At 39.0% G+C, this 24,615-nt stretch overlaps 2 protein-coding genes across 2 annotated transcripts in view; one reads left to right on the top strand and one right to left on the bottom strand.

Moving 5' to 3' along the window:
* The window catches only part of ANKRD45 (ankyrin repeat domain 45), a 37,794-nt gene extending 36,931 nt beyond the window's left edge, over positions 1-863 (bottom strand). The window contains exon 1 of the mRNA XM_045547339.1: positions 824-863. Within this exon, the coding sequence (XP_045403295.1) occupies positions 824-856 (33 nt within the window). The 5' untranslated portion in view covers positions 857-863. The remainder of the gene's footprint in view (positions 1-823) is intronic.
* Positions 864-14,623: 13,760 nt separating this feature from the next.
* KLHL20 (kelch like family member 20) overlaps positions 14,624-24,615 on the top strand; it is a 51,883-nt gene continuing 41,891 nt past the window's right edge. Inside the window, exons 1-2 of the mRNA XM_045547336.1 lie at positions 14,624-14,789; positions 15,698-15,761. Coding sequence (XP_045403292.1) covers positions 15,739-15,761 — 23 coding nt within the window. The 5' untranslated portion in view covers positions 14,624-14,789; positions 15,698-15,738. The remainder of the gene's footprint in view (positions 14,790-15,697; positions 15,762-24,615) is intronic.

Here is a 24,615-nt window from a genome sequence, read left to right as displayed (position 1 = left end):
TGCTCTGTGTCACTAAATGAGTGTGGGAAAACAAATCTATAAACTTTTCTTTTGAACTATAGAGTGAGAATGTTTTTGAGGCTGCTAAGGCACCAATAATAGAAAATCACACGGGTCATGGTCCCTGCCCCATAGGCCTTCACAGTCTGGGAGGGAAGACATAAGTAAATCAGCAGTGACAGTGAGATAAGGGATATAAGGAAGGTAAGCAAAGAGAGCTTTGAGAGTAAAGAGGATGATGTACTAATACATTCGACTCGGGGTGGGGTGCAGAGGTGCTGGAAAGGCTTCCCAGAAGAGGTCTTTTAAGGAGGAGAAAAGGGCGGTCCAGGCAATGGGAATAGCATAAACAAAGGGCAAGAAGGCAGATGAGGCAGCCGGAAGTTGTGAGAGAGTAGATCCTGAAGGGCCTTTTAAGCCAATTGAATTTTTTCTTAAAAAGAAGCGTAGTCCCTTAAGGATTTTAAGTCTCAGCTCAAGGAGAAGGACCCCAAGGGCAGCTCTGGGCTCACAGGTTTAACAAAGGGAAGGCCTGCGGAACAGGATAGAGAGCGGCAGACGCCTCCGCGGGAGCCGTCACTTCAGGGCAGTCGGCCTGAATGTCCCCCGGGGCCTTCTGGGGTCCTGAGCGGCTGCCAGCGGGGCAAGGGTCCGGTGCGCAAAGGTCGGGGCGTAAGAAGAGCCTGAGGACGCCGCGGTTGAAAGCCCACTCCCTCCCCTCCAGCCTCTGGCCGAGCAACCTGGAGGGAAGATGCCCGTCTAACCCCTCCTACCCCACCTCGAGGGCCCACCCTGGCCCTCGGCGCGGGAACCCCAGACTCACCGCTCCCGGAGCCCCAGCTTCCGCGGTTACCATGGCGACGACGCACCGGGCGCGCGACAGCGCCTCCCCCAGCGCCGCGGTTCCGGCTGCGCGCGGAGGTCAACGTTGCAATGGTGCGGGCAGCGAAAGGGGAAAAGCAGAGAGGAATTGATCGAAATTATTAAATTGCTGTGTTTGCACGGTGGTGTGTGGAAGATGTGCACATTGGCTGTTGGCCCATCTTAGTCTTTATCTTTGGACTTTAAACGGAAGAGTTTTCTGGAAAGAGAAGAATGCGTTCTAAAAACTATTATACAAAAGATTGGAATTATAACAGACAACTTGCTTAATTTTCTAGTTACTGGGGATCTTCCTCCTGTAGTTTATGGTCATTGTCACCTGCGAGGAGCTTTTCCAGAGACCTCGCAAGTGCCAAGTATAGTAGGTAGGAGCAGAAGGAACTTGGAAACTATACCTCTTGATTCAGGAATTTAATATCCAAAATACAACTTTAAAAGCAGAGGAGCAATTGTGGGGGGGGAGTGTGAAAACGAACTTAGTTTCAGAAGCAACCAGCAGAAATGGGCCAAACTTATCCTTTAATTATATAAATGTTCACATGCATCACAGGGTGAAGATGGGAAAGTTTTTGTGCTGAAGGCAAGTGTCAAGGAAAATATTCATTTCTTTACTATTTCTACAAGGAAATCGTTAAGGAAGAGATAATATTTTAGGAGGGCTTTGAACATTTGCGCTGAAGGCTGAATTGCCTAATATTGAAATGAATATTTGGCCTAAGGCCCAAGCAAAATATCACCATCATAAATCTGAACTTCTGAAATACAAGAATAAATTTGAATTTTTTAAATGTAATTATTATTAAATTTTCTTATTCAAGTAAAGTTGTGGTGTTATCAAGCAAGCAGTGGGCTCACTGTCCGATGTACATAGAAGTATACTATGGCACTGGCTTTTGAGAAAAGAAAGATTTTATTGCGAGTTGGCTGGCAAGGAGACAGGAGACAATGCTCAAAATCTGTCTCAATGAGCAAGGGGCTGGGGCAGGTTTTATAGGCAGAGGGTAATGAGGCGTGACCTGATTTGATCTTGCAATGAGGTAATGCCAGGAGGCATGATCTGACTGAATCATGCCATAGGGTTATGCCAGAGCTTGATCTGATTGGATCATGAATCATGCCATGTGGTGTGTCTTTCTTAATTTGGTCCCCCTTTCTTGGTTGGGGCACTTAGGTTGCACACTTGGCTCATCTGGGCATGCTCAGGTTACATAACTTGCAACCTGAGGGTCCATGGCAACTGAAAAACAATTCACCATTTTATTATACAAAGTTGAACCATATTGGGCTCATTCTATGGTTACAGTGGTAGTCCAAATTTTAGAGTTTAATTAACACTATCTACAGGAACAATAATCTAGAAGCTCTGTCAACTGCAAGCTTGCTCCTGCAGTCACCATATAGCATATTTTCTCTACTAAATATTCATTTCCTACTGAAGTTGGTGAAGAATATGACTTATTTTAGGAATTTCACTTTTAATATGTTCTTTTTTTTCATAGTCTTTGTTTTTGGGTTTTTTTTAATGGATGGAAGATGACTTACCTCACATAACTGTACATGATAATACATGATTCTGTTTTTAATTAATCTTCACAGGATTTGAAGTGTTCTCAAATATAACTGTTTCTCAAAAGTCTTAAATGGAATTAAATAACTAAAAAATAGAGTTTTTAAAGATTATTTTTAGTGCTCTGAATGCTAATACTAGAAAGATGCCAAGACACTAAATGGGTTTGAGAAACCAAAAAGCAAAGGGGCCCTATGCTTTGCTTGAACTCCGTGTCAAAAACAATTACATCATGATGCATCTAGGCAAACCAGGTTAGAGACAGACTTATGCAGGAGATTCATGGTCTTGTGTGGCTCAGATGCAGCAGAAAGACTCCCATGATCCCCTCTAACCCCTAGCCACTCCCTCTCCAAGCTTGACATGAGAGTATTAGAAAAAGCCACTGGATCTGAAGGAGCCAAATTCACATGCACAAGAGACATCTCAGCAATAAGCTGTGGGTATTAATGATGGAGGTCTGGAAGAGACAGTGAAGGCCTGATGAACAGATGGCTTAAGGAGCAGATGATATAAGAACTATTTAAACCCTAGAAATTAGATCTGCTTCAGAAAATTGTGGTGGTGGGAAAGTGTCCAAATTGATTGAAATTAGTTTTGCCCACCTAGGAAAATAGCTTCTCAGAGTGGAAATTAAATTATTGTAGAAAAAATTATATTTCCATAATTTATAGACTGGGAGTCATATCCTTTGTACAATGTTAATTCCTGATGAAAGACCAGGATACAATAGTTGAGAAAGTACTTCAAGGTAACTTAATGTGCTATAATACCTTAATAATCATGTCTCATTGTTTGAAGTCCTATTATATGCTGAGTACTATGCTAAGTGATTCATATAAATTATCTCTAATCTCATACCAACTCTGTGAAAGTGATATTATTGGTGTAATTATTATTCTTGAAACTGACACTGAGGAAGTTTCAGTCACCTACCTCAGACCACACAGATAGTAAAGAGTTGAACCAGAATTTGAACCTAGATCAGTCTGATTTGAAACACCAGAGAATTGCTTAGCTAATTGGTTAGCTATTATATAAGCTAATTATTATAAATATTAGAGAATGCTTACCCAAAATAATAATTTTACTTCAAAATAACTTACCACAAGCAAGTTTTTCTGGCAGTGATTAGATAATATTAAAGTCACTTTTCTGGTGTGTGACTAAAAGAACTATTTCTGCATATAGCTAATCTCCACAGCTGGGAAGGAAGAAGTAGTGAACATTCATTGTTTTCACCTGCCCAATCTTCCTCTTCTGGTTACAGCACTCCAGTTTTCTGTGAGGGCCCATTTGGTACACTCTCATCCATGTGTATTGAGTGAGGTTGATCCTACTTCAGATCAAGTCCTAGCTACAGTGATTGGGTCAGGAAAAAAATATGGAATACAGATCAGTGGAATCAAAGCTAATCCTGAATTTTTGCCAGAGTAGCAAGTAAAGAGGCATTTTTTTTTCAGCATGGGTTCATGAAAGGAGAAGTTCAGCCTGAATTGCCAGTAGCCATCACACCACCTTGACAGAGGAGTGAAAGAGCCAAGAGGTGAAAGTGAGATCAAATCTTGATGCCATCACTTGGGTCTTGGATCTAGACATTGCTAAAACCATTTTTTACCCCACCTTTCAATTATGTGAGCAAATAAATTAATTTTTTCTATTTAATCTAAAAAAGGGTTGATTTCTGTCACTTGTAATATCAATTATCCATAATACAGAGAGAAAAAAATACAGTATGTCTTTATTTTAGAAACGTGCTATCCCTAGAGGTACATGCATGAGATTTAGGATGGATAATATTGCAGTTAGGTGGTTTCATTTGTTGATGAACAACTGTGCTTGAATATATTGGTTAGTGGATCAGTGTTAACCTGGAAGCAGTTTTCTAGTAGAATACTCTAGTGCTCTGTCACTCTCTGCATTTGAACATCCCTGTATCAATGACTTAAATATAATCTTATAAGGCATACTTATCAGATGATCCAAAGCTCATAATATTATAGGGGATGGCAGAGATAACTAGAAATTCAACACGCAAAAGAGTAGGAAAAGGCATTCAAAAGAAATTTGTAAAGGGGCATGAAGGCACAAAGTAAGCAGCAAAGTACATTGGTGAATACCTAAGTGTTTGAACTAGCAGGAGTGGTTGAATATGTGGTTGAGGGAGAGGCAAGAGATGCAGTTAGAGGGACTGGAGGAGGTCAGACACCAACATGACCTTGGAAGGGGACAAAACTGCAGAGAGAAGCCAAGAGTGGCTTTTGGGTTTCTATTTTTGGTGACTAGGTAGCCTGTGATTTCCTGATTTGGAGATTTTGGAGATCAGGGTTAAAATCAGGATGATGAGTTGAGTTAAATAAAGGTAGAAATATCAATGTGCCTCCCACTGACATATATTTGAATCCAAAACTCAGCAAACAAGACTGGGATATAAATATAGATTTGAGAGTCATCATCATGTAGGGGATAGCTAAAACCTTCAAACAGGATGACCTTCAAAGTCCTCCAAAGTAAGCATTTAAAGGAGAAGAGCAAAGGGCTCAGGGAAGAGCCCTGGGGAAAAACTACATTTAAGAAGGCAGAGAAAGATAGGGAAAGAATGATTAGAGAATGAACAGCCCAGGCCAATGTGACAACATAGAAGCCAAGGAAGAAGAAGAAGGAGTAGAAGAAAAAGGAGGAGAAAGAGGAAGAGGAAGAAGAGGAGGAGGGTAAAAGGTGGAAGAGAGGAGGAAGAGAAAGAGGAGGAAGAGGAGGAAGGGTAGGAAGAGGAAGAAGAGGAGAAGGAATATCACTCCCAAGATAGAAAGATTTCAATGAAATCAACTTGCCACCAAGTGACTGGCTGTTCTCCTTGAGGAACGATACCATGTCAGGGACTCCATATTGATATTTATTGCTGGCAGTTTGAACATTCAACAGTCATGGTAGGGCAGTAGCTAGACTTGCCTATGTAAGTGTGTGCCCATGATGATGTGCCAATGCATAGCCCCCTTCCATGCCACCATGTTTACTCCATTCATGCATCCATTAAGCCAGAACTGAAGTGACCAATGACAGAGGCTGGCTGACATTAATTGACTGAGTCATTTGTCTAGCTCTTCTGTATTGGATGCTCACTGGGGGTGGGCATTAACATACAATACAAAGATCTTCACATTCTGTGCCCATTCTTATACATTTATATACGTGCTTCTACCCCAAGCCTCCTTTTCCCCTATCCCTAAATGTTTTACTTTCTAGGCCTCTGATTGGTCAGCCAAGCCATTCACCACAGCCCATATGTCTATGTAAATTGTAACCTTAAGCCATTTTAATTTGCACACAAAGATAGGTTACCCAATATTCTTACCCATTTGGAGAATTTCCTCTCACCTCTCTAGTGCAGCTGCTGTCCATTCCTGACTTGCACCAGTGTCCTGATCCAACCCATTCATGAACCAAGTTCAAGGATTTTCCCACTCCTTCAGGTGGTCATAAGGCAAACCCATGCACCCATAAGGGTGAGATAAGGGAAGGCACTTATGTAACAGTGATAGTCTGATGATGCTGACACTTTGATCTTGGACTTCTAGCCTCCACAACCATGAGAAAATAAATTTTGGTTGTTTAGGCCACCCAGCCACAATAGCCCTAGAAAACTAATACAGTCCCTTTCCTCCATTATCAGGCCCAGCATTTCCCTATCCAGGTTATGACTTTCTTGAAACACTCGGGATACTAACTGCTGCAGTTGGACTCCCCAGGAAGCATATTCTGAGATGGAGTTTAGTATGCAGGAACTTTATTAAAAAGTGCTCTTGGCAGCACAGTTCACAATTGCAAAGATGTGGAAACAACCCAAGTGCCCACCAATACATGAGTGGATTAATAAAATGTGGTATATGCATACCATGGAGTTCTACTCAGCCACAAAAAGCAGTGGTGATCTAGCACCTCTTGTATTATCCTGGATGGAGCTGGTAGAATGGGCATTCTACTAAGTGAAATATCACAAGAATGGAAAAACAAGCACCACATCTACTCACCATCAAATTGGTATTAACTGACTTAACTGACCAACACTTAAGTGCACATATAGTAGTAACATTCATCGGGTGTTGGGCATGTGGGAGGGGGGGAGGAGAGTATATTCACACCTAAGGGGTGCAGTGTACACTGGGGGATGGACATGGGGGATGGACATGCTCAAAGCTCTGACTTGGGTGAGACAAAGGCAATATATGTAACCTAAACATTTGTACCCCGTAATATGCTGAAATAAAAAAAAATTTTAAAGTGCTCTAGGGATCAATACCTGTGAAAAGAAAGGGACAGAAACAGAACAAAGGGAGAAGTTGAGCTGTAATGTAGTCTCAACAAAGGCCTCTGCAGCTTCTCTAGGAAGCTCTGAAGCTTGAATGACCCTTCAGAATTGTCCCAATTTGGGACAAGAGAACTGTACTTTTATATCTCTGCATCAACTAGTGATTGGATATAGGCTACCCAAGAAAGGGGGTGAAACCTTGGCCAGGCAGTGCTTTTCAGCCAAGGCACTTTCCAGAAATGGCTGACAGCTGAGCTCTTTCTGCCAGCAGCACTTTTAGCAGCTGGTGGATTATGTCTCTCATTCCTGAAGGACATCTGGGTGGCACATTACAGAATTAACTATATGCCACCAAACTGACATAGTTAGGTCCATTTGTTTTTTAATATTCAGGGATTGCTTTTTTTTCTCTTTTGATTAAATTTGGTTTCAAAATTGTTAAAGACATTAAAATAAAATGCCTTTAATTTTATTAAAATAAAAAATAAATGTTAAGTAAATAATAAAATTTTATTTAAATAAAAATAGATTTTGCTTAAGTGAACTTTTTAATTATTGAGAACATTTAATAGGCTGGGCGTGGTGGCTCATGCCTGTAATCCTAGCACTTTGGGAGGACAAAGCAGGAGGATCACTTGAGGCCAGGAGTTTGAGACTAGCCTGAGCAACAAAGTGAGACGCCATCTCTACAGAAAATGTTTTTAAATGAGCCTGATGTGGTGGTGCAGACCTGTAGTCCCAGCTACTAGGGAGGCTGAGGTGGGAGGATTGCTCGAGCTCAGGAATTTGAGATCTCAGTGAGCTATAATCACCCCACTGTACTCCAGCCCCCATGACAGCTCAAGACCCTGTCTTGAAAGAAAGAAGAAAGAGAAAGGAAGGAAGGAAGGAAAGAAAGAAAGAAGGAAGGAAAAAAGGAAAGGAAAGAAAGAGAGGAAGGAAGAAAGGAAGGAAGGAAGGGGGAAAGGAAGGAAGGAAAGAAGGAAGGAAGGAGGGAAGGGAGGGGAAAAAAAGAAAAAAGTAAAAAATAATTTTAAAAAAGAACACTTAATAAATAAAAATGTAAAACCCAATACTTTCAAAGAAAGCTGTCTTCCTTCATTAACTTTTCTACCCTAGTCCCTCTTTTCCCCTTTAGGTAACCATTTTTATTGATTCTCCATTTATCTTTCCATTTTTGAATATATAAATAAAATTTTAAAATATAAGTAAATATATATGCACATATATACACTTGCACATTATATTTCTACCTCTTTCTTAAACAAAATTAGCATGCTATAAACACTGTTCATTTGGTTTTCATTACTTAACAATATGCCTACAGAACACATCATCTAAGTATTAATATAAGGAGATCTTCTCATTTCTTTTTAAAGCTGCATACTCCTCAGTATGTGAATATCCCATAGTTTTTTAATCAGTCACCTATTGAGAGGCATTTGGATACTTTCCATTTTTTGCTATCACAAAGAATCCTGCAGTAAATAACCTTGTGCATAACTTGTTATTTTTGCCATTTTTTTACAAGTATTTCCTTGGGATAATGGAATTGTTGGGTCAAAGGGTGAATGCAAATGTAAATTTGCTAGATCTTGCCAAATCCTCCTCCATAGGAGCTTTATCATTTTTCACACACACTGGCCACAAATGAGAGTTCCTCATTTCCCACAGTCACATCAACAAAGCAGTTTGCCCAATTTTGGACTTTTTCCTGTTTGATAGGTGATAAATGGGTCTCAATATAGCTACAATTTGCATTTAGCTTATTAGGAGAAACACTGAACATATTTTCAAATGATTAAGAGCATTTTCTTTTTCTGTAAACTGGCTGTTAAAATATTTTGCCCACTTATCTATATTATTTGTTTTTTCTCCATTGTTAGAAGACATTTATATGTTACATTATGAACTATTTATGACATATATTGCAAATATTTTTTCTAGTTGTCATTTGTTTTTTAGTTCATTTATCTATGTGCCATGGAACTTTTTTGTGCAGTCAAATTTATCAATCTTTTTGCTTCTAGATTTTGAGTCATAGATGGGGAAGTGTTTCTCCATTCTTCATAAAGAAATTCACCCATTTTATAATATTTTTATGTTTTCATTATTACATTTAGATTTCTGATACATTTGGTTGCTGTGGGTTATAAAGGCCCAGCCTCCTTACTCCACCTTCTGACAACTCTGAAGGACCATTTAGCCTCAGATCTTCCCATAGAGTCTATAGGAGCCTTTACTGAGACTACAATGGGGTCCAACCCCTTGTATGGAGTAAGAAATGAATCCAATTTCATCTTTTCCCATAGTTGTATCAGAATAATTTATTAAACAGTTCCTATTCCCCCCACTAATTTGAGATATTACCTTTATCGCATACTAAATTTCCATATGTTCTTAGGTCTATTTCCGGATTTCCTACTTTGCTCCATGTGTCTGTCTGTTTATGTACCAAAACCACAGTTTTAATTATAGAGGTTTTATAACATGCTTTAATAATATCTCTTAGGGTTAGCCTCCCCTTTGCTGCTTCTATTTTTAAGCTATTTCTGGGTATTCTTATTTGTCTATTCTTCCATATGAACTGTATAATCAAGTTATCTAGTTCTGTAAAAACTCTGATGTTGATTTTATTTGGTGCTATGGTTTAAATGATGGATGGTGTCCTCTCCAAAATTCATGTTGAAACTTAATGCCCAATGCAACATTATTAAGAGGTGTGGCTTTTGGAAGGTGATAAACCCATGAAAGCTCCACCGTCATGAATGAGATTACCTCTTATAAGAGGCTCGTGGTTGAAGGGAGCACTCTCCTGCCCTTCTGCCACGTGAGGACACAGCATTCATCCCCTCTGGAGGACACAGCAAGACAGCATCTTGGAAGCAGAGAACAGCCCTTGTTACTGAGCTGTGGACTCGCTGCCCGACATGCATAGAAGCCAATACTATGGCACTGGCTTTTGAGAAAAGAAAGGCTTTATTTTGAGGCTGATGAGCAAGGAGACAAGAGGCCCAGCTCCAATCTGTCTCCCTGATTTAGTGTCTGGGACACGTTTATAAGAGTTGAAGGGCAAGGGAAAGCATTAGGAATGTTGGCGTGGCAGAGTCTGATTGGAGGACTTTAAATTTGACCATTTATGGTGAGGTGTGTTGAGGCAGATTTTAGCGCCAGATTTTCCTAGCCAACAGATTCCTCGCTTCTGAAAGGATTCTGGCATTCAGGTTCTGGTTACGTCCTGGTCTTTTCTTGGCTCTGCAGGAAGGATATATTGGTTCTGGATGTTGTTAGAGGTCAAAGCTTTTTCATTGCACATATCTAGGCTGCATGACTTACTGTGTTGGCTCTGTTGTACCTACAAAATAACTTGACAATTCTATTATCAACAAAGTGGGACCAGTTAGGGCTGGTCCTGTGGTTACACCCTCATCAGACACTGAATGTTGGTACCTTGATCTTGCACCTCTCAGCCTCAGAACTGTGAGAAAATAAATTTCTATTCTTCATATAGTACCCCGTCTAAGGGATTTTGTTATAGCAGCACAAATGGACTAAGACACTGGACTGCATTAAATTTATAAATTAGTTTCTGGGGCACTATTAATCTTTATAAAAATCAGTCATCTTATGCAATAACATGGAATGTCTTTCTGTCTGCTCAAATCTACTTTTGCTTTCTTCAAGAGTGTATTATAGTCTTCCTAATGCAGATTTCATATAACTAATAACTCTTGCCTGAGAAGTTGTAAGGGATTTAGATGCCATCTTACAGATGAGAAAACTGAGGACCTGACTGACCAAGTGATTGCTTGAGATCACAGGGTTAGCACTGGAATCTGGGTCTTCTAGCTCCCATCATGGTACTCTCCACTATGACACCCTATAATTTCTATAGCAGCATCAAGGAAACTAGGAAAATGCTTTGTCATTGTCTGATTTGTGCTCACTCTTCCTGCTCTGTTCCTGAACTTTCCAAACACTTTCCGTTTTCACTGTTTGTGTCATGCCATTCTTCCCAATGCACTCTTGCCAAGCTGTCCATGCCCCTTGGGCTTTAGTGTCTTTGCCTGGAACATTCCTCCTTCCCTTCCAAATTCTACCTCGTAAATCCCATCATCCTTTATATCCCTATCTTAAGGGGCACTTCCTTAAGAAAGTCTTTTGTGTTAGTTATCTACTGCTGCATAACAAGTTACCCAAAATGTAGTAGCTTTAAAAAAACAAACATATAATAATGTTAGTGGGTCACAAATCCAGGCATGGCTAGTTAGGTGCTTCTACCTCCAGGTCTTTCATGAGGTTTTAGTCAAACTATCAGAAAAGTCTGCAATTTCATCAGGAGGCTCAACTGAGAGAAGATTCACTTCTAAGCTTACTCATGTTGATGGTGGCAGGATTCAGTTTTTCATGGTCTATTGGACTGAGAGCTTCAGTTCCTCTCTGACTTTTGGCCTGAAGCCTCTCTCAATTCCTTGCCACGCAAGCCTCTCCACAGGGCAGTTCACAACATGGTAGGTGACTTCCTCAGAGAAAGCAAGTGAGAGATGACACCTGAGACAGAAACCACGGTCCTTTTATAACCTAATCTTGGAATTACCATTTCATTACTTTTGCCATATTCCATTTGTTAGTCACTAGGTCCAGCCCACACTCACAGGAGGGGATTACACTTAAAGGCTGTCCACCACTCTTCCCTTACCCTCTGGATTAGATCTGGGCAATCTACAAGATGTTTTCTCAGCACCCTGTAGGTCACTTTCAATTATCTCAATTATAATTCAGCAATTAATTGTGTAATTCATGGTTTAATCTTATAATGTCTGTCTCCTCAAAAATGAAAATTCCCAGCCTTGGCAACATAGTGAGACCCCATCTCTACAAAAAATTTAAAAATTAGCCTGCCATAGTGCCATGTGCCTGTAGTCCCAGCTACTCAAGAGGCTGAGGCAGGAGGATCACTGGATCCCAGAGGTTGCTGTGAGCTGTGATGACACCACTGCACTCTAGTACAGGAAATGGCAAGATCCTGTCAAAAGAAAAGACGAGAGAGAGAGAGAGAGAGAGAGAAGCAGGAAAAGAAAGAAAAGAAAGGAAGGAAGGAAGAAAAGAAAGAAAGAAGGAAAGGATGGAAAGAAAGAAAGAAAATTCCATAAAACAAGGGGCCCTGTGCATCTTGTTTACTACTATTAATAGTAAACCTTGGGTCCAAGCCCAGTGTTTTATACATGGCAAACAAGATATAATTTCTGATTGAAAAACTATAAACTAAGCTCAGAAATCCCTGAAGAATTGTTTGCCTGTTGCCACTGCTTCACATCCAATCCAGGGTAAATATATTTTAGGTATATTTTCAGCAAGAAATTCAGGCTCCCCAAAGACATAGTCTTACTACAGTGGCAGACATACTATAATTATTGCAAATGCCAGGTTTACCATATGCATATTTCTAAATGGAGTCCCCTAGGCCTTGAAATAAATAGAAAGGGTTGGTTCACATTGAACTGCTCCACTTCAAAAGGAAATACAGTAGCAGAAGCATAAACCAGATTGCAGTGGGTTGGGGAGTGAATCATAGATTTACAAAAATAGGAGAGACTACTCTTATCCTGGCCAGGAGTTTAAAATCAGTCTTTGATTAGCAGCATTTCTTAACATTTTTGTGCTTTCCTATATTTTATACCAACATGTCTAAGGGTCATTTTGAAGATATCTTTTACAGCAGGTAATTCACAGATGGAAAATCTGAATGCCACCTTCACATATGAAAAGATGTTTCAAGACATGGTGTCACACACCTGTAGTCCCAATTACTCAGGATGCTGAGGTGGGAGGATCGCTTGAGCCTGGGAGTTCCCATCCAGCCTGGGCAACATGGGAAGACCCCATTTCTGAAAAAAATTTTTTGAAGTTGTCTCAATAGTAATCAGATAAATATACATCTAAACCATAGCAAATTACCATTTTATACCCCTCAGATTGGCAAAAACAAATTTAAAATTGGAAAACACAAGTGTGATAATAATGCAGACCAAAAAGAACCCTCAAACACTTCTGATGGGAGAGGCAACATAGCACTGTGTCTGAAAGCACAGAGTTTAGAGCCATTGTGCATGGTTTCAGGTCCTTGCTCTGCCTCTTAAATAGCTTTGTGACTTTGGGCAAGTTACAAAATGTCTTGGTGCCATCTGTAAAATTGGAATGATGATAATAGATCCTACCTTGCGAGGACTAGTGTGAGTATTGATGAGCTAATATAACATGCTATGTAAGTATTTGCTGGTATTATTATTAAAATAGAATAATTACTTAAGAGAGCAATTTGACTAGTGCTAATCAACTGGAAGCTGTGCACAGCATACAATCTAGCAATTTTATTTCTAGGTGCATACCCTACAGAAACTTTTAGGTGTACACCAGGAGGCATATGCAAAAATTTACATTGTAGCATTGTTTGTAATGGGGAAAACTGGAAACAGTCAAAATATCTATCTGTAGGACAATGGATTTTTTAAAAATCTGTAATGCAGTCATACAATGGAATGCTATACAGTAGTGAAAAAAATAAATCAGTACAGTGGTTCTCAAACTTTAATGAGCATTGTAATCACTGGAGAACTTATTTGAACATAGATTACTGGACCCCATGACCACAGTTTCTGGTTCAATGGGTCTGTGGTGGGGCCCAAGGATTTGCATTTCCCAACTGATGTTGACACTGCCGGTCTGGGACCACACTTTAAGAATCACTGAATTGGATGTTCATTGATCAACATCGACAAATCTTCAAAATAGACTGTTGACTGGAAAAAACAATTTGCCAAAAAAACTGCATACATTTTTGAAACCATTTATGTAAAGTTTTAAAACGTGGAAAAAAAATGTTACTACATGTGTACATATCACATATATACATGTAGTAAAAATTTGACCAAGATCACAAAGCTAGTTAGTCACAAGACTAGGATTTGAACCTATGGGTGCCTGGATCTAAAGGGGATGCAGTTTCTACCACAAGCTAATTAACAAGAGTTATCCTTGCCCTTCAGAAACAACTACACAAACCTGTGTAGATTTTATGTAAAGAACAGCTAAACAAAATCTGGTTGAGTTAATGCGTAGTCTAGTTTAGTTATCAAGAAATCTGCAAGTCTTTAATTGGTATTCCTGAAATTGTAACCCTCACCTTACACATGTATCACTTGCTTCTTTTCTGAATATATAGTAAAAATCAGGTGGCTGTGTGCTATGCCACAATCTGGAGCAAAAGATAAGTTGAAAAATATACTTTGTCCCCACCCGCCCTCCCATACCAAAGGGAGTCCACAGAAGTGTTTGGTGAAGTGTCTGGGGGTGAATACTAAGTAGAAAGGCCAAGCTGGTACAGCCTTAGAATCCTGGATAAAACCCTGGTGTCTTGAAAGCTGGGCTGTGGGAAATCTGAAAGGTCAGGTCTATTTCTTATTTGTCTCTGTATCCTCTCAGCACTTTGCACATAATAGGGGCCCAATAGATATATGTAGACCCCATGTGTGCATGCATCAATAATTCAACTCATAATTAGGAACAACGTTTTGCCAAATGGAGATCTACGAGCTACAAATAAATCAAAATTCCTGGCTTTCTGTGACTACTCCTGTCTTTCTATTGCCTTTGCTGGGGAAAACAGAGAAAAGAGAAGGCTTCAATATTCAAATACTGCCAATTCAGCAGTGCACTCTCAAAGTGGTCACTCTCCCGGTACTAAGAACTGTAAGCAAGGGCCAAGTAGTCTTTGAGGTTATCCAAATCCCCAGGAAAGGGCTCGGCTCTTCCGTAGCTGCACCGGAACTTCTTGGCGGAATGTGTGGGTTCCAGCGGGAACGATTTAGGAATAGGACTACTTCCTGCTTCTGGACGTGGGCGGGTGAAGGGAAAGGAAATAGCTCTAGGAGCGGCATCCTGCCTGCACAAGCGGTGGTGGAGGAGGAGGAGGCAGAGGAGAGGAGGGCGGAGGAGGCGGAGGAGGCTGCGGCAGAGAAGAAAGTGTCAGAGCCGGTAAGTGAGCCGCCGTAAAGCGGCGCCCTTAGGCTCGCTTTGCAAATCTGTGGTCTCAAGTTGCCGAGCTGCTCGATGACTTTGGGGCAGTGCTTCGTCGGTCGCCTGTGAGTGGGCGCCGAGAAGGGACTGCTGGGGTGCCGGGGCCGGGCCTCGAGGGGCGCCAGACTGCGCGCCTTCGCTGGCTGACAGCCCTATCCCGGAGCCAGGGGAGGCGCTGGGCTGTCCCGCCTGGGGTTGCTGGGGTTCCGCACCACGGACAGCTTTCCCAATGTTTGGAATTGGGGGAAAGAAGGAAGTACTATATGTCACACTTAATCCTTAGGACCTAGCGAGATCGTGTCGAAGTGAGTAGTGAACATTGTTTCGGGGACTAAGGGAAGGGCCCCTAAAGCGTGTTAGTCTAGAGCCATACTTCACCTGCCCTGTTCAAGCTGCCCAGGTTGTCGAAAGTGGAGTTGTTTGATTTTAAAGGCAAATGCCTCCTCCTGCTCCCGTCACTTTGGGACAAGCCATCAGATCCGTTGTTAAACCAGCGTATTCCCTAGCCGATTTATCAAATTGGTACTCCTGTGGTATCTGGTGATTGTTCTGTAGACATACTTGATGGCGATGTCAAAGTTAAATATCTCCAAGCACTTTTTGAAGAGAGGCAAGACTGACCTAGCAATCAGGACTACTTACCGCACTTTCCCTCACTTTCACATATAATCATTTTAGCATGCAGAGTAAGATTGTCATCTTAAAGGTACTAGATTCAGTTACGATTGTGCGTCTGCAAAAGGCCTATGGTCTAATAGGATATAAAATTCTTGGTAACTGACAAAATGCGTGAAATGACTATATCTATTGTTGCTGGATATATCGGAAATAGCTTTTATTAAGTTACTGCTTTTCTGTTGTCTTAGGTCCGGCTTTAGAGTGTGGTGAAGAGTACTTTTCATGGTGCATGGAAGGAAAGCCAATGCGCAGGTAGGCATTTAGGAAGAAAACCTTTGGTTTCACTGATTGAAATTCAGAATGTAATATTCAAGACTTCATTTAAATTTTAAAAAGATTTTCAAATCTTACAAAATTCTGCTTGGAACTAATGAATCTTGTTCTAAAATAAATCAAAAGTATTATCAGGAATTAATAGCTTTTTAATAGAGTAAAATCTAGAAGTTAAATTTCCAAAGAGTGCTGTGGATTTTAATGTGGTGCTTAATACTTCAGTTTTCCTTTTTGCATGGTATGTTTTGTGATAAATAATCATTAAGTGCACTATGATACTATGTGAATTTATTATGATCTACAATTCCCTACACAATGTAGAAGGTTCTGTTGCCATATAAGAATAATAATTATTTATAATACACTGTAATGCATGCCTAATTATGGTTTTGGTTATTTCATTGATGTTCAATAATGCATTTGTTCTGTTAATTAAAATACCTACATTGCAGAGAAGATTGTATAAGGAATAAAAAAAAAATTTAAGCTTAGTAACTTAGTCCATAGAAAAATTGAACAGTGTGTGGGAAAATATAGACAATTATAGACCCTAGAATTTAGTAATGTGCTTTTTCTTTTTTTTTTTTTTTTTTTTGAGACAGAGTGTCGCTTTGTTGCCCTGGCTAGAGTGAGTGCCGTGGCGTCAGCCTAGCTCACAGCAACCTCAAACTCCTGGGCTTAAGCGATCCTACTGCCTCAGCCTCCCGAGTAGCTGGGACTACAGGCATGCACCACCATGCCCGGCTAATTTTTTTTTTATATATATTTTAGTTGGCCAGATAATTTATTTCTATTTTTAGTAGAGACGGGGTCTCGTTGTTGTTCAGGCTGGTCTCGAACTCCTGACTTCAAGCACTTGGCCTCCCAGAGTGCTAGGATTACAGGCGTGAGCCACCGCGCCCGACCGAGTAATGCTTTTTCTTAATCTCTTCTAACAAATGATACTAGACTCTTTATTGAAACTAAGTCAGCCAAGTTCTATTTCTTCATTTTTTTAAGCTCATGTTATATTTATTGAATTCTATTTAATCATTTGTTATTTAACATCAAAGATAACTCTTACAGACCACTTAAGAGAAAAAACATTTTCCAATGGGGGTATGATTTATAACTCAGAACTAGGAGCAAGAACCAGAATGTATATCTTTTTCCAAATCTGTTGTTGATTTATCAATTGACCTTGAGCTGTTCACCTTTTCTGTTCCCCAGTTTACTTCTGACTATGATACTGGGAATTAGTGAGTGTTTGCAAGTGGTTTGAGCTCTCCAAAGGAAAAGATGTTGTCAAGGTGATAAATACCATTATCTTATTTATATCTTACTCTGCAGTAGGAGTAATATTTGAAAAGTACACAAAGAAATTAACAACATATATTAAATGCTTCATCACTTTAACTTCTAGCATGATTGCAGAAGCCACTGATTGCTTCTCATCCTCAGCTACCATAAATGTCATATCTTATGTAATTGCTAAAATAAGAGCTTATTATTTTTTTAAAAGAAAAGCAGAGTGTGGGAATGTTTGGGTTTATTGGTAATTTCTATATAAAATATTTGCATAATCTCTCATACTTTCTTTTATTCTTGCCTTGTTATATAATACTGTCAGTTATTTAAAATCATGCTGGATAATTCTAGTGCCATTACTTGTTAAGTTACAGCTCTTTCTTCATCACCATCACTGGCGAGAGCCTGGCCTACCCATTGCTCTCTTGTCTTACTTTTACCTGCTGCTTACGTTGGGTCGTGGTCACAACTTCCTACATTTTTCTTGTTGAGCTGTCATTTTTGCTGCTGCAACGCAGAAGACAGTCTCTGTAAAGTAATGTTGGGTTTATACTCAGTTGTTATTACAGAAGCTTTAAATGAGAAATAACTCTTTACATTGAGATTATATGAATACATGTTCATTCTCCCTACTCGATTGTGAGCTCTGAGTCACATATATCTTCGTATGTTTGCATCCCTAGCACCTAATGATTACTGAATAATTTTTGAATGCCTAAACAATCTCTGCAGACTTTTCTCCTCCATTAAAAAAAAAAATCTATGAACAAGAAAAGATTGAATATTTTTGTTAAAGGTATTCTAATTCTTAAGTATAAAATTTTATGAAATCAATTGACATTTTATTAGTAAAGTTTTGTTACACTCATTTATTTATATAACTATCATGTGTACATGATGCAAAATTTAAAAGATACAATAGGATATTCAATTAAAAACAAGTCTTCCAGTGCTGACCCCAGCTCCCACTTGTCCTCTCCAAGGCAACCACTGTAAGCAGTTTCCCATGCATTCCTTCAGAGGCATTGTAATGCGTATAGAAGCATATATAGGATATCTTCCATTTTTAAAAAAACACTAATGTCAGCGTATCATGCACACTCTTCTTTTTCTTTCTTTATTCACTTCACAAAGTATTTTGTAGATTGTGACAAATAAATATAGACCTTCCTTATCTTTTAATAATTACCTAGCATTCCATTATCTGTATGCATTATAGTTAACCAGTCCCTTTTGAGAGACATTTAAGTTATTTCAACCATTTTGTTCTTACAACCAGTTCTGCAATGAATATCCTTGTAGGTAGTTTTTACCCAAATGTGTAAGTGTAGAATAAATTCTTACATATAGAATTGGCCAGTAAAAGAGTATGTGTATTTTTAAATTTTGGTAGATACCGACAAATTTTCCTCCTTAGCGGTCATACCGGTCTACAATCTCACCAGCAATATGCCTGATTTCCAAGATATTTTTTAATCATTTAATTTAATTTCAAGATACTAAAACATTTTGCAATGTAATTCTTCCATCTTTCCGTAAATATATAAATAGGAAACTAAGCCTGATTTTATTAGAAATAGGTTTATTCACATGTATACAGTACCTCTGCTATGCCTGTATACTGCATGTATACAGATGAGGTGATGCAAACATATCATAATACAACATGAACAGAAATTTAATAGCAATGTAAACCAAGAGGAGGGAACTTCTGATCTATGGAAATGGGGAAAGTGTCACAGAGATGGTGATATTTGAGCAGGGTCTTCTGAAAAGGATAAGAGTTTACTTTATAAAGAAGGGAGTTAATTAAGGACACATAACAGAAGGAACAGCTTGTGCAAAAAAATAATAATAATAAGACCCAGAAGTGTCTGACAGGTATAGAATGGTGAGTATATCTGGAGTATAAGGTATATGAGGGAAAAAGGGGAAACAGGGAAAAACATTATGGAAAACGAGGCTGCAGCCATGGGAAAGAGTTATCCTTTAGGTATTTAAGAGCAAATGGACATTGTTATACAGATCATATTTGTTGTTTGGGTTGATTTGTAGGCACATAGAGGATGGACTGGAAAGAAATAATGACAAAAAAAATAAATTTAAAGGAGTTGTCGTAGTTTAGATGAAAGATGATGAGGACCTAAAGTAGATGGCAGTGGGGATTGGGAGAAGAGGGTGGAATTGAGAGTTTGTTTAACAGTAAAATCAAAAGGATTTGGTGAACATGGAGTGAGAAAAGGGTAATATTATAAATGACTTCAAATTTGGGAAACTGGAGGCTGCCATGATGAGATAAAAAATTCAAGAAAACGAACAGGTTTCAGTAAGCTAAGAATAGATTCTTTTTCCTGCACTTGAAGATTATTATGTTTAGGAAACAGTCAGGTAGAGATATGCAGCATGTAATTGGAATATGAGTCTGAGGCAGAAGAGAGATTTGGGCTGGAAATAAAAAAAATTCTGAGTCATCAATATGCAAAACGTTCTTCAAGCTGTAGGATAAAGGAGGGTAGAACAGAAAAGGAGAATGCCGAGGACAGAACCATAGGGAATACCAGGGGTGTTTAAGGTGGGGCCGAAGAGGAAGACCCAGGAAAGTTCTAAAATGGTTAGGAAGCTTTGGGTGCTTTGGGTCTTATTTTATTTGATTGTATCTAGAGTTTTCATTGATCATTTTTTGCTCACAGTGAAAGTCAGATGAGATACTCCTTGAGTTTGATTCAAAAGACAAAAAAAATTTTGAATGATCTCATATCTTTGAAATTTCTGACTTATTCTATTCAGTCTAAAATGTATGCTTAAGGTGCTCCTCTCACTTTCTCGGTAGTTGGTCCCTCCCTCCCCCTCATTCCCACTCAGCCTTCCCGCAAAACAATAAAAATAAATAAATAAATAAAAATAATAAAATGTATGCTTAAAAATAGTAGCAGAAGATATACCTGCTGATTTAACTGTTCCTTGGTGTGGCATGCACTATAGGTTGGCTTGCACCACACCTCTTCTTCCTTTTCTCCTGCTACTATAGACACAAGAAAATTAAATACTTTCTACTTGATTTCTTAGTCTTCTTTGCATTTGGTAATGGCTATGTGGCCTAGTGCTGCCAATGAGATGCCAGCAGAAGTTGCTGAGGGTTCTTCTAGGAAGGCTTTTGCTTCCTGACATAAAGGGAGACCAGCTTGTGTGTATGGCTATGTTCTTGCCTTGATCACTGGACCAAGGGACCTAATGCTTGCACTCATTTCATCTAATAAGCAGTGATAAGATATCTTAGGGCTAAAACATTCTTGACCTATTTTCAGGAAAAGGGGTTAACAGCCTGGCTTTCTGGTTTGGAATCAGGTGTGAAATATAGTGCCTAGTGGGTCCCCTTCTAGTAGGCAGAACTGGCACTTTGAGATGTTATTTCTGTTTTGAGGGTTTATATGCCCAAATCTCTGGTTCTCTCTATTCAGGTGTGTTTAGGACTATAAACGACAATCAGCTCAACTGAACCTTTTTTTAAGGGCAGGCTGTTAATTTCCAAATTAAAACAAGACTTTGGAAGTGTAAAAGGAGAGGTGTTCATTTACATAGGGAGCAAAATTCCGACCAAGGAAAGATTCTGCAGGTCTTTGGACTAATAGATAAAACTTGGTTATAAATGCCTTAGAATCAAGAGTATGTTTTCTGAATTTCTGATTGTACTTGATTTTCACATTATCTTAGCCACTTACAGAAAATTTTTCTTTTCCTCAATTAGGACTATTACTTTTAGAATAATAGATCTAAAGAATGTGTGACTTGATAACTGAAATTTGAAGTTGACTCACTTATTTTGGGTGGGTAGAAATGTTATTTATTTAGGGAAGTATCAAAAATTGTAACATTCTTTTGGTAAACATGAAGTATATTAAGATATTTGATTTGTTTTTTGATTTATGCTTACTATGTGCACATGATTTGATTATTGTCTTTACTATCATGAGATATTAATATTCATGGAAATAACCCATCCATTTAGCTAGCCTACATTTCTTTGACTTCCTAAACTCCTGTGGCCCACCCTCACTCATTTCAGCAGTTCACTCTTGCTCTCATTCAGAAAAACTCTCTCTGAAATCGTCGTAAGTTCTAATAACTTGTTCCCTGACTGTAACCTCTTGAACACCCACTACATCTGTTCTTTGACTTAGTCAAAATCAATGTGCCTTTGCCCTTCTGTTTTCACCCAATTCACATCCTCACACATTGCAATCATTTTCTAGCTATCACTCAACTCCTTAATTTATCTGTGATGGTTCCCAACTCTAGATTAATCCAGGTATTTATATTATCTGATCTGGGCTGTTGAGTACTGCTGGATAAAACTAGCCACAGGGAGTTCATGCTACTGCATTCACGGTCTTTAATATCATTTGGGCCAATAGTGTTATCCAACAACATTTCTATGTGTCCCTAGTCCGTGCTTATTCATTCCGTACATCAACTTTTTCACATCCTTACTCATACTGCTCATGATCCCGTCACCATTCCTTTCACTAGCAGCAAATGGCCTGCTCCCCAACTTCTCAACTTCACAGAACAAAATAGACCATCAGGTATGAATTTTCCCAACTTCCTGATGCCGCCTTACTGTAAAATAAATGTACCTATTTTCATATTATCTCCCTTCCCACCACCTTTCTCTGATCTTCTATGGTGAGCTCTTTGTTTTGTGTAAGATGTGTTCCTTCTGTATTTTGGTTCTATACACCCCCACTCCTCAAGGATCTTGCTCCATCATTTACTTATATTTTAAAACTTCTTCTTTTGCTTCTTTGCCTTACTGTATAGTCATTGTCCAGTCTTTCCCCTCTTTAAGCAAACAGACATAGTACATGTCTCATCTTTTTGCAGCCAAGCTTCTTTCTAGAAATACTCCGTACACTCACCTCATTGATCACTGTCATTGAAAATTTCTTTGTTTCCCCCATCCACCATAATAACCTCAAGGCTATTGAATACTTGAGAGTTTTACTGAAACTTTGGGGATAATTAAGGAGGTTGTAAAGCTCTGTAGCCATTCACTAACTGTCTTTCTCCTTTGATTGCAACCTACCACCATTCTTACTCAGTCTCTCTTTCTCTTCTCTTCTAATTCTCCCTTTCTCCCTTAAACTTTCCCTTTCAAAGTTCTGTTACTTTATTATACTGAGCAGTTTAATTCTTTTTGTTATAATCAGTTTTAGATATATCACTGAGATTTACTGAGTTGAGTGAGATTGGGACATTCATATGGATCTGAATTCACTGTTATTCAAGTAGAAGATAGGAATCCTTTAGCCATTCACACATGGGTGATGGGAACCATGAGATTAAATGAGTTCTTCCAAGAGTGTATATAGAGAGCAGAGATCTGAAGGCAGAACTCTGGAGAATGACCACATTTAAGAGAATTACTTTCACTGGGCGCGGTGGCTCACGCCTCTAATCCTAGCCCTCTGGGAGGCCGAGGCGGGTGGATTGCTCAAGGTCAGGAGTTCGAGGCCAGCCTGAGCAAGAGCGAGACCCCGTCTCTACTAAAAATAGAAATAAAAATTATCTGGACAACTAAAAATATATATAGAAAAAATTAGCCAGGCATGGTGGCGCATGCCTGTAGTCCCAGCTACTCGGGAGGCTGAGGCAGTAGGATCGCTTAAGCCCAGGAGTTTGAGGTTGCTGTGAGCTAGGCTGACACCACGGCACTCACTCTAGTCCGGGCAACAAAGTGAGACTCTGTCTCAAAAAAAAAGAAGAGAGAATTACTTTCTAAATTTGAAAACCAGACACTTGATAAGAGTATAGAAATTACCCATTATTAAAAATCAGAATCTATACTAATGCAATAATAAGGGTACAATTTGTTTTTGTTATGGTATGTAGATAAAATATAGCTTGCCCACGTTGTACTTAGGTGAAATAAAAATTATTTGTATCTGAGTTCAACAGTAACATCTTTATGTACGTAATTAAGGTTGCAACAATAGTACTTTAAACATGGAATGTCAGTATTGTAGAAATTTTTGAATTGGCCTTCTATCTTTAATGGTGATTTTTTTTTAAAAGAAGCTTGATTGTACCACTGTTGATTGTACCACTGTTAACCGTGTGATTTATTCTTTCAGTATCTACTGCATACAAGGCACCATTAAGCACTGTGGTTAAAAGCTTTCTTGATTGTTTACGTGGGCGGTAAAAATTATCGTTTGCTCAACTTTATGTTTCAGTCTTTAAATTGTCAAGTATAAGCAGTGTTGTTTCTACCAGATGTCAGGAATTATGAACAGTTTGTACACTAGAATATAGAATCACCTGTGGATTGAGGCCAAGCATAGAAAGATTGAACTTTTAAGTGTTTTGGAAAAAATAGATTGCAGTTGGAGAAAAGAAGAACCATGTTCTTTGTTTTCACATTACACCTTTGCAATACATGCTATTTCTTCTTCCTAGCATGTCCTTTTAGGTTTTCTTCTTCCCAAGAGACTGCTTCAACACCCTAGTGTTTTATTATACTGTAGTTCTTGTCAGTGCTTTACGGGTAGCAAACTAATAGCAATATTGTCCCTCTGCAGGCCAGATATTAGACTCTCAATACAGTCATAAATGATTAGTGTCTGAGGGAGACTCACACGAGGCTGTCCTAAAACCCAGCAATCAGAATGCTTGAGTCACCTACTCCCCTTTTAAATAACATGGTACCTTTGGAAGAATTTTTCATCAGAGGACTGCCTAATGGGTCTAGGGTCAGAAACAGAAATATAATGATCTAGAGCATGGATGTGAGATACTTCACTTAAGCTCTGGGAAAACACACTGCAATATTCCTACTTCACAACAAAATGCATGCCGTTATAGTAGTCTGATAGCTTATACCTATCAGATCTAGGATTTTTCTGAATGATGTTAAACAAATACTAAATAGATTTGGCCTCTCCGAACCACATTTTTTTCAACTTTATTGAGGCATAATTAATATTCCAAAAATATTAAATATGTGCATTTTGATGAGTTTAGATATGTGTATATACCAATGATACCATCACCACAAGCAAGATATTAAACATATCTGTCACCTCTAAAAATTCCTGTATCTGAACCACATTTTTTCTATCCTGGTTGCCTTCTTTCTGGTTATTCATGTATCTCCCCCTCTAGATAATTAAGTTTGATTGCCTCTTCATATTCCTTTGAATTTTCCATAGTCCATAGCAAAATGCCTTGTACATTAAAAGCAATTCATAAATATTTGTTAAAAGAATTACTGCCATTTTAATTAAGAGGCATAGAGTCTCCTTTCTTTTCTTTTCTTTTTTTTTTTTTTCTTTCTTTTTTTTTTTTTTTGAGACAGGATCTTGCTCTGTTGCCCAGGCTAGAGTTCAGTGGTGTCATCATAGCTCACTGCAGCTTTGAACTCCTGGCCTTAAGCAATCCTCCCACCCTTAGCCTCCCTAAGAGCTGGAATTACAGGCATGAGCCACAACACCTGGCCTCGTTTCGTCATTTTCTTATCTTCTGTTTCATTTGTTAATGCTTCTTGTGA

The sequence above is a fragment of the Lemur catta genome, chromosome 3, assembly GCF_020740605.2.
Source record: "Lemur catta isolate mLemCat1 chromosome 3, mLemCat1.pri, whole genome shotgun sequence".
Classification (NCBI taxonomy): domain Eukaryota; kingdom Metazoa; phylum Chordata; class Mammalia; order Primates; family Lemuridae; genus Lemur; species Lemur catta.
The sequence above is the reverse complement of the archived record's forward strand: the minus strand, read 5'-3'. Positions and strand labels throughout refer to the sequence as shown.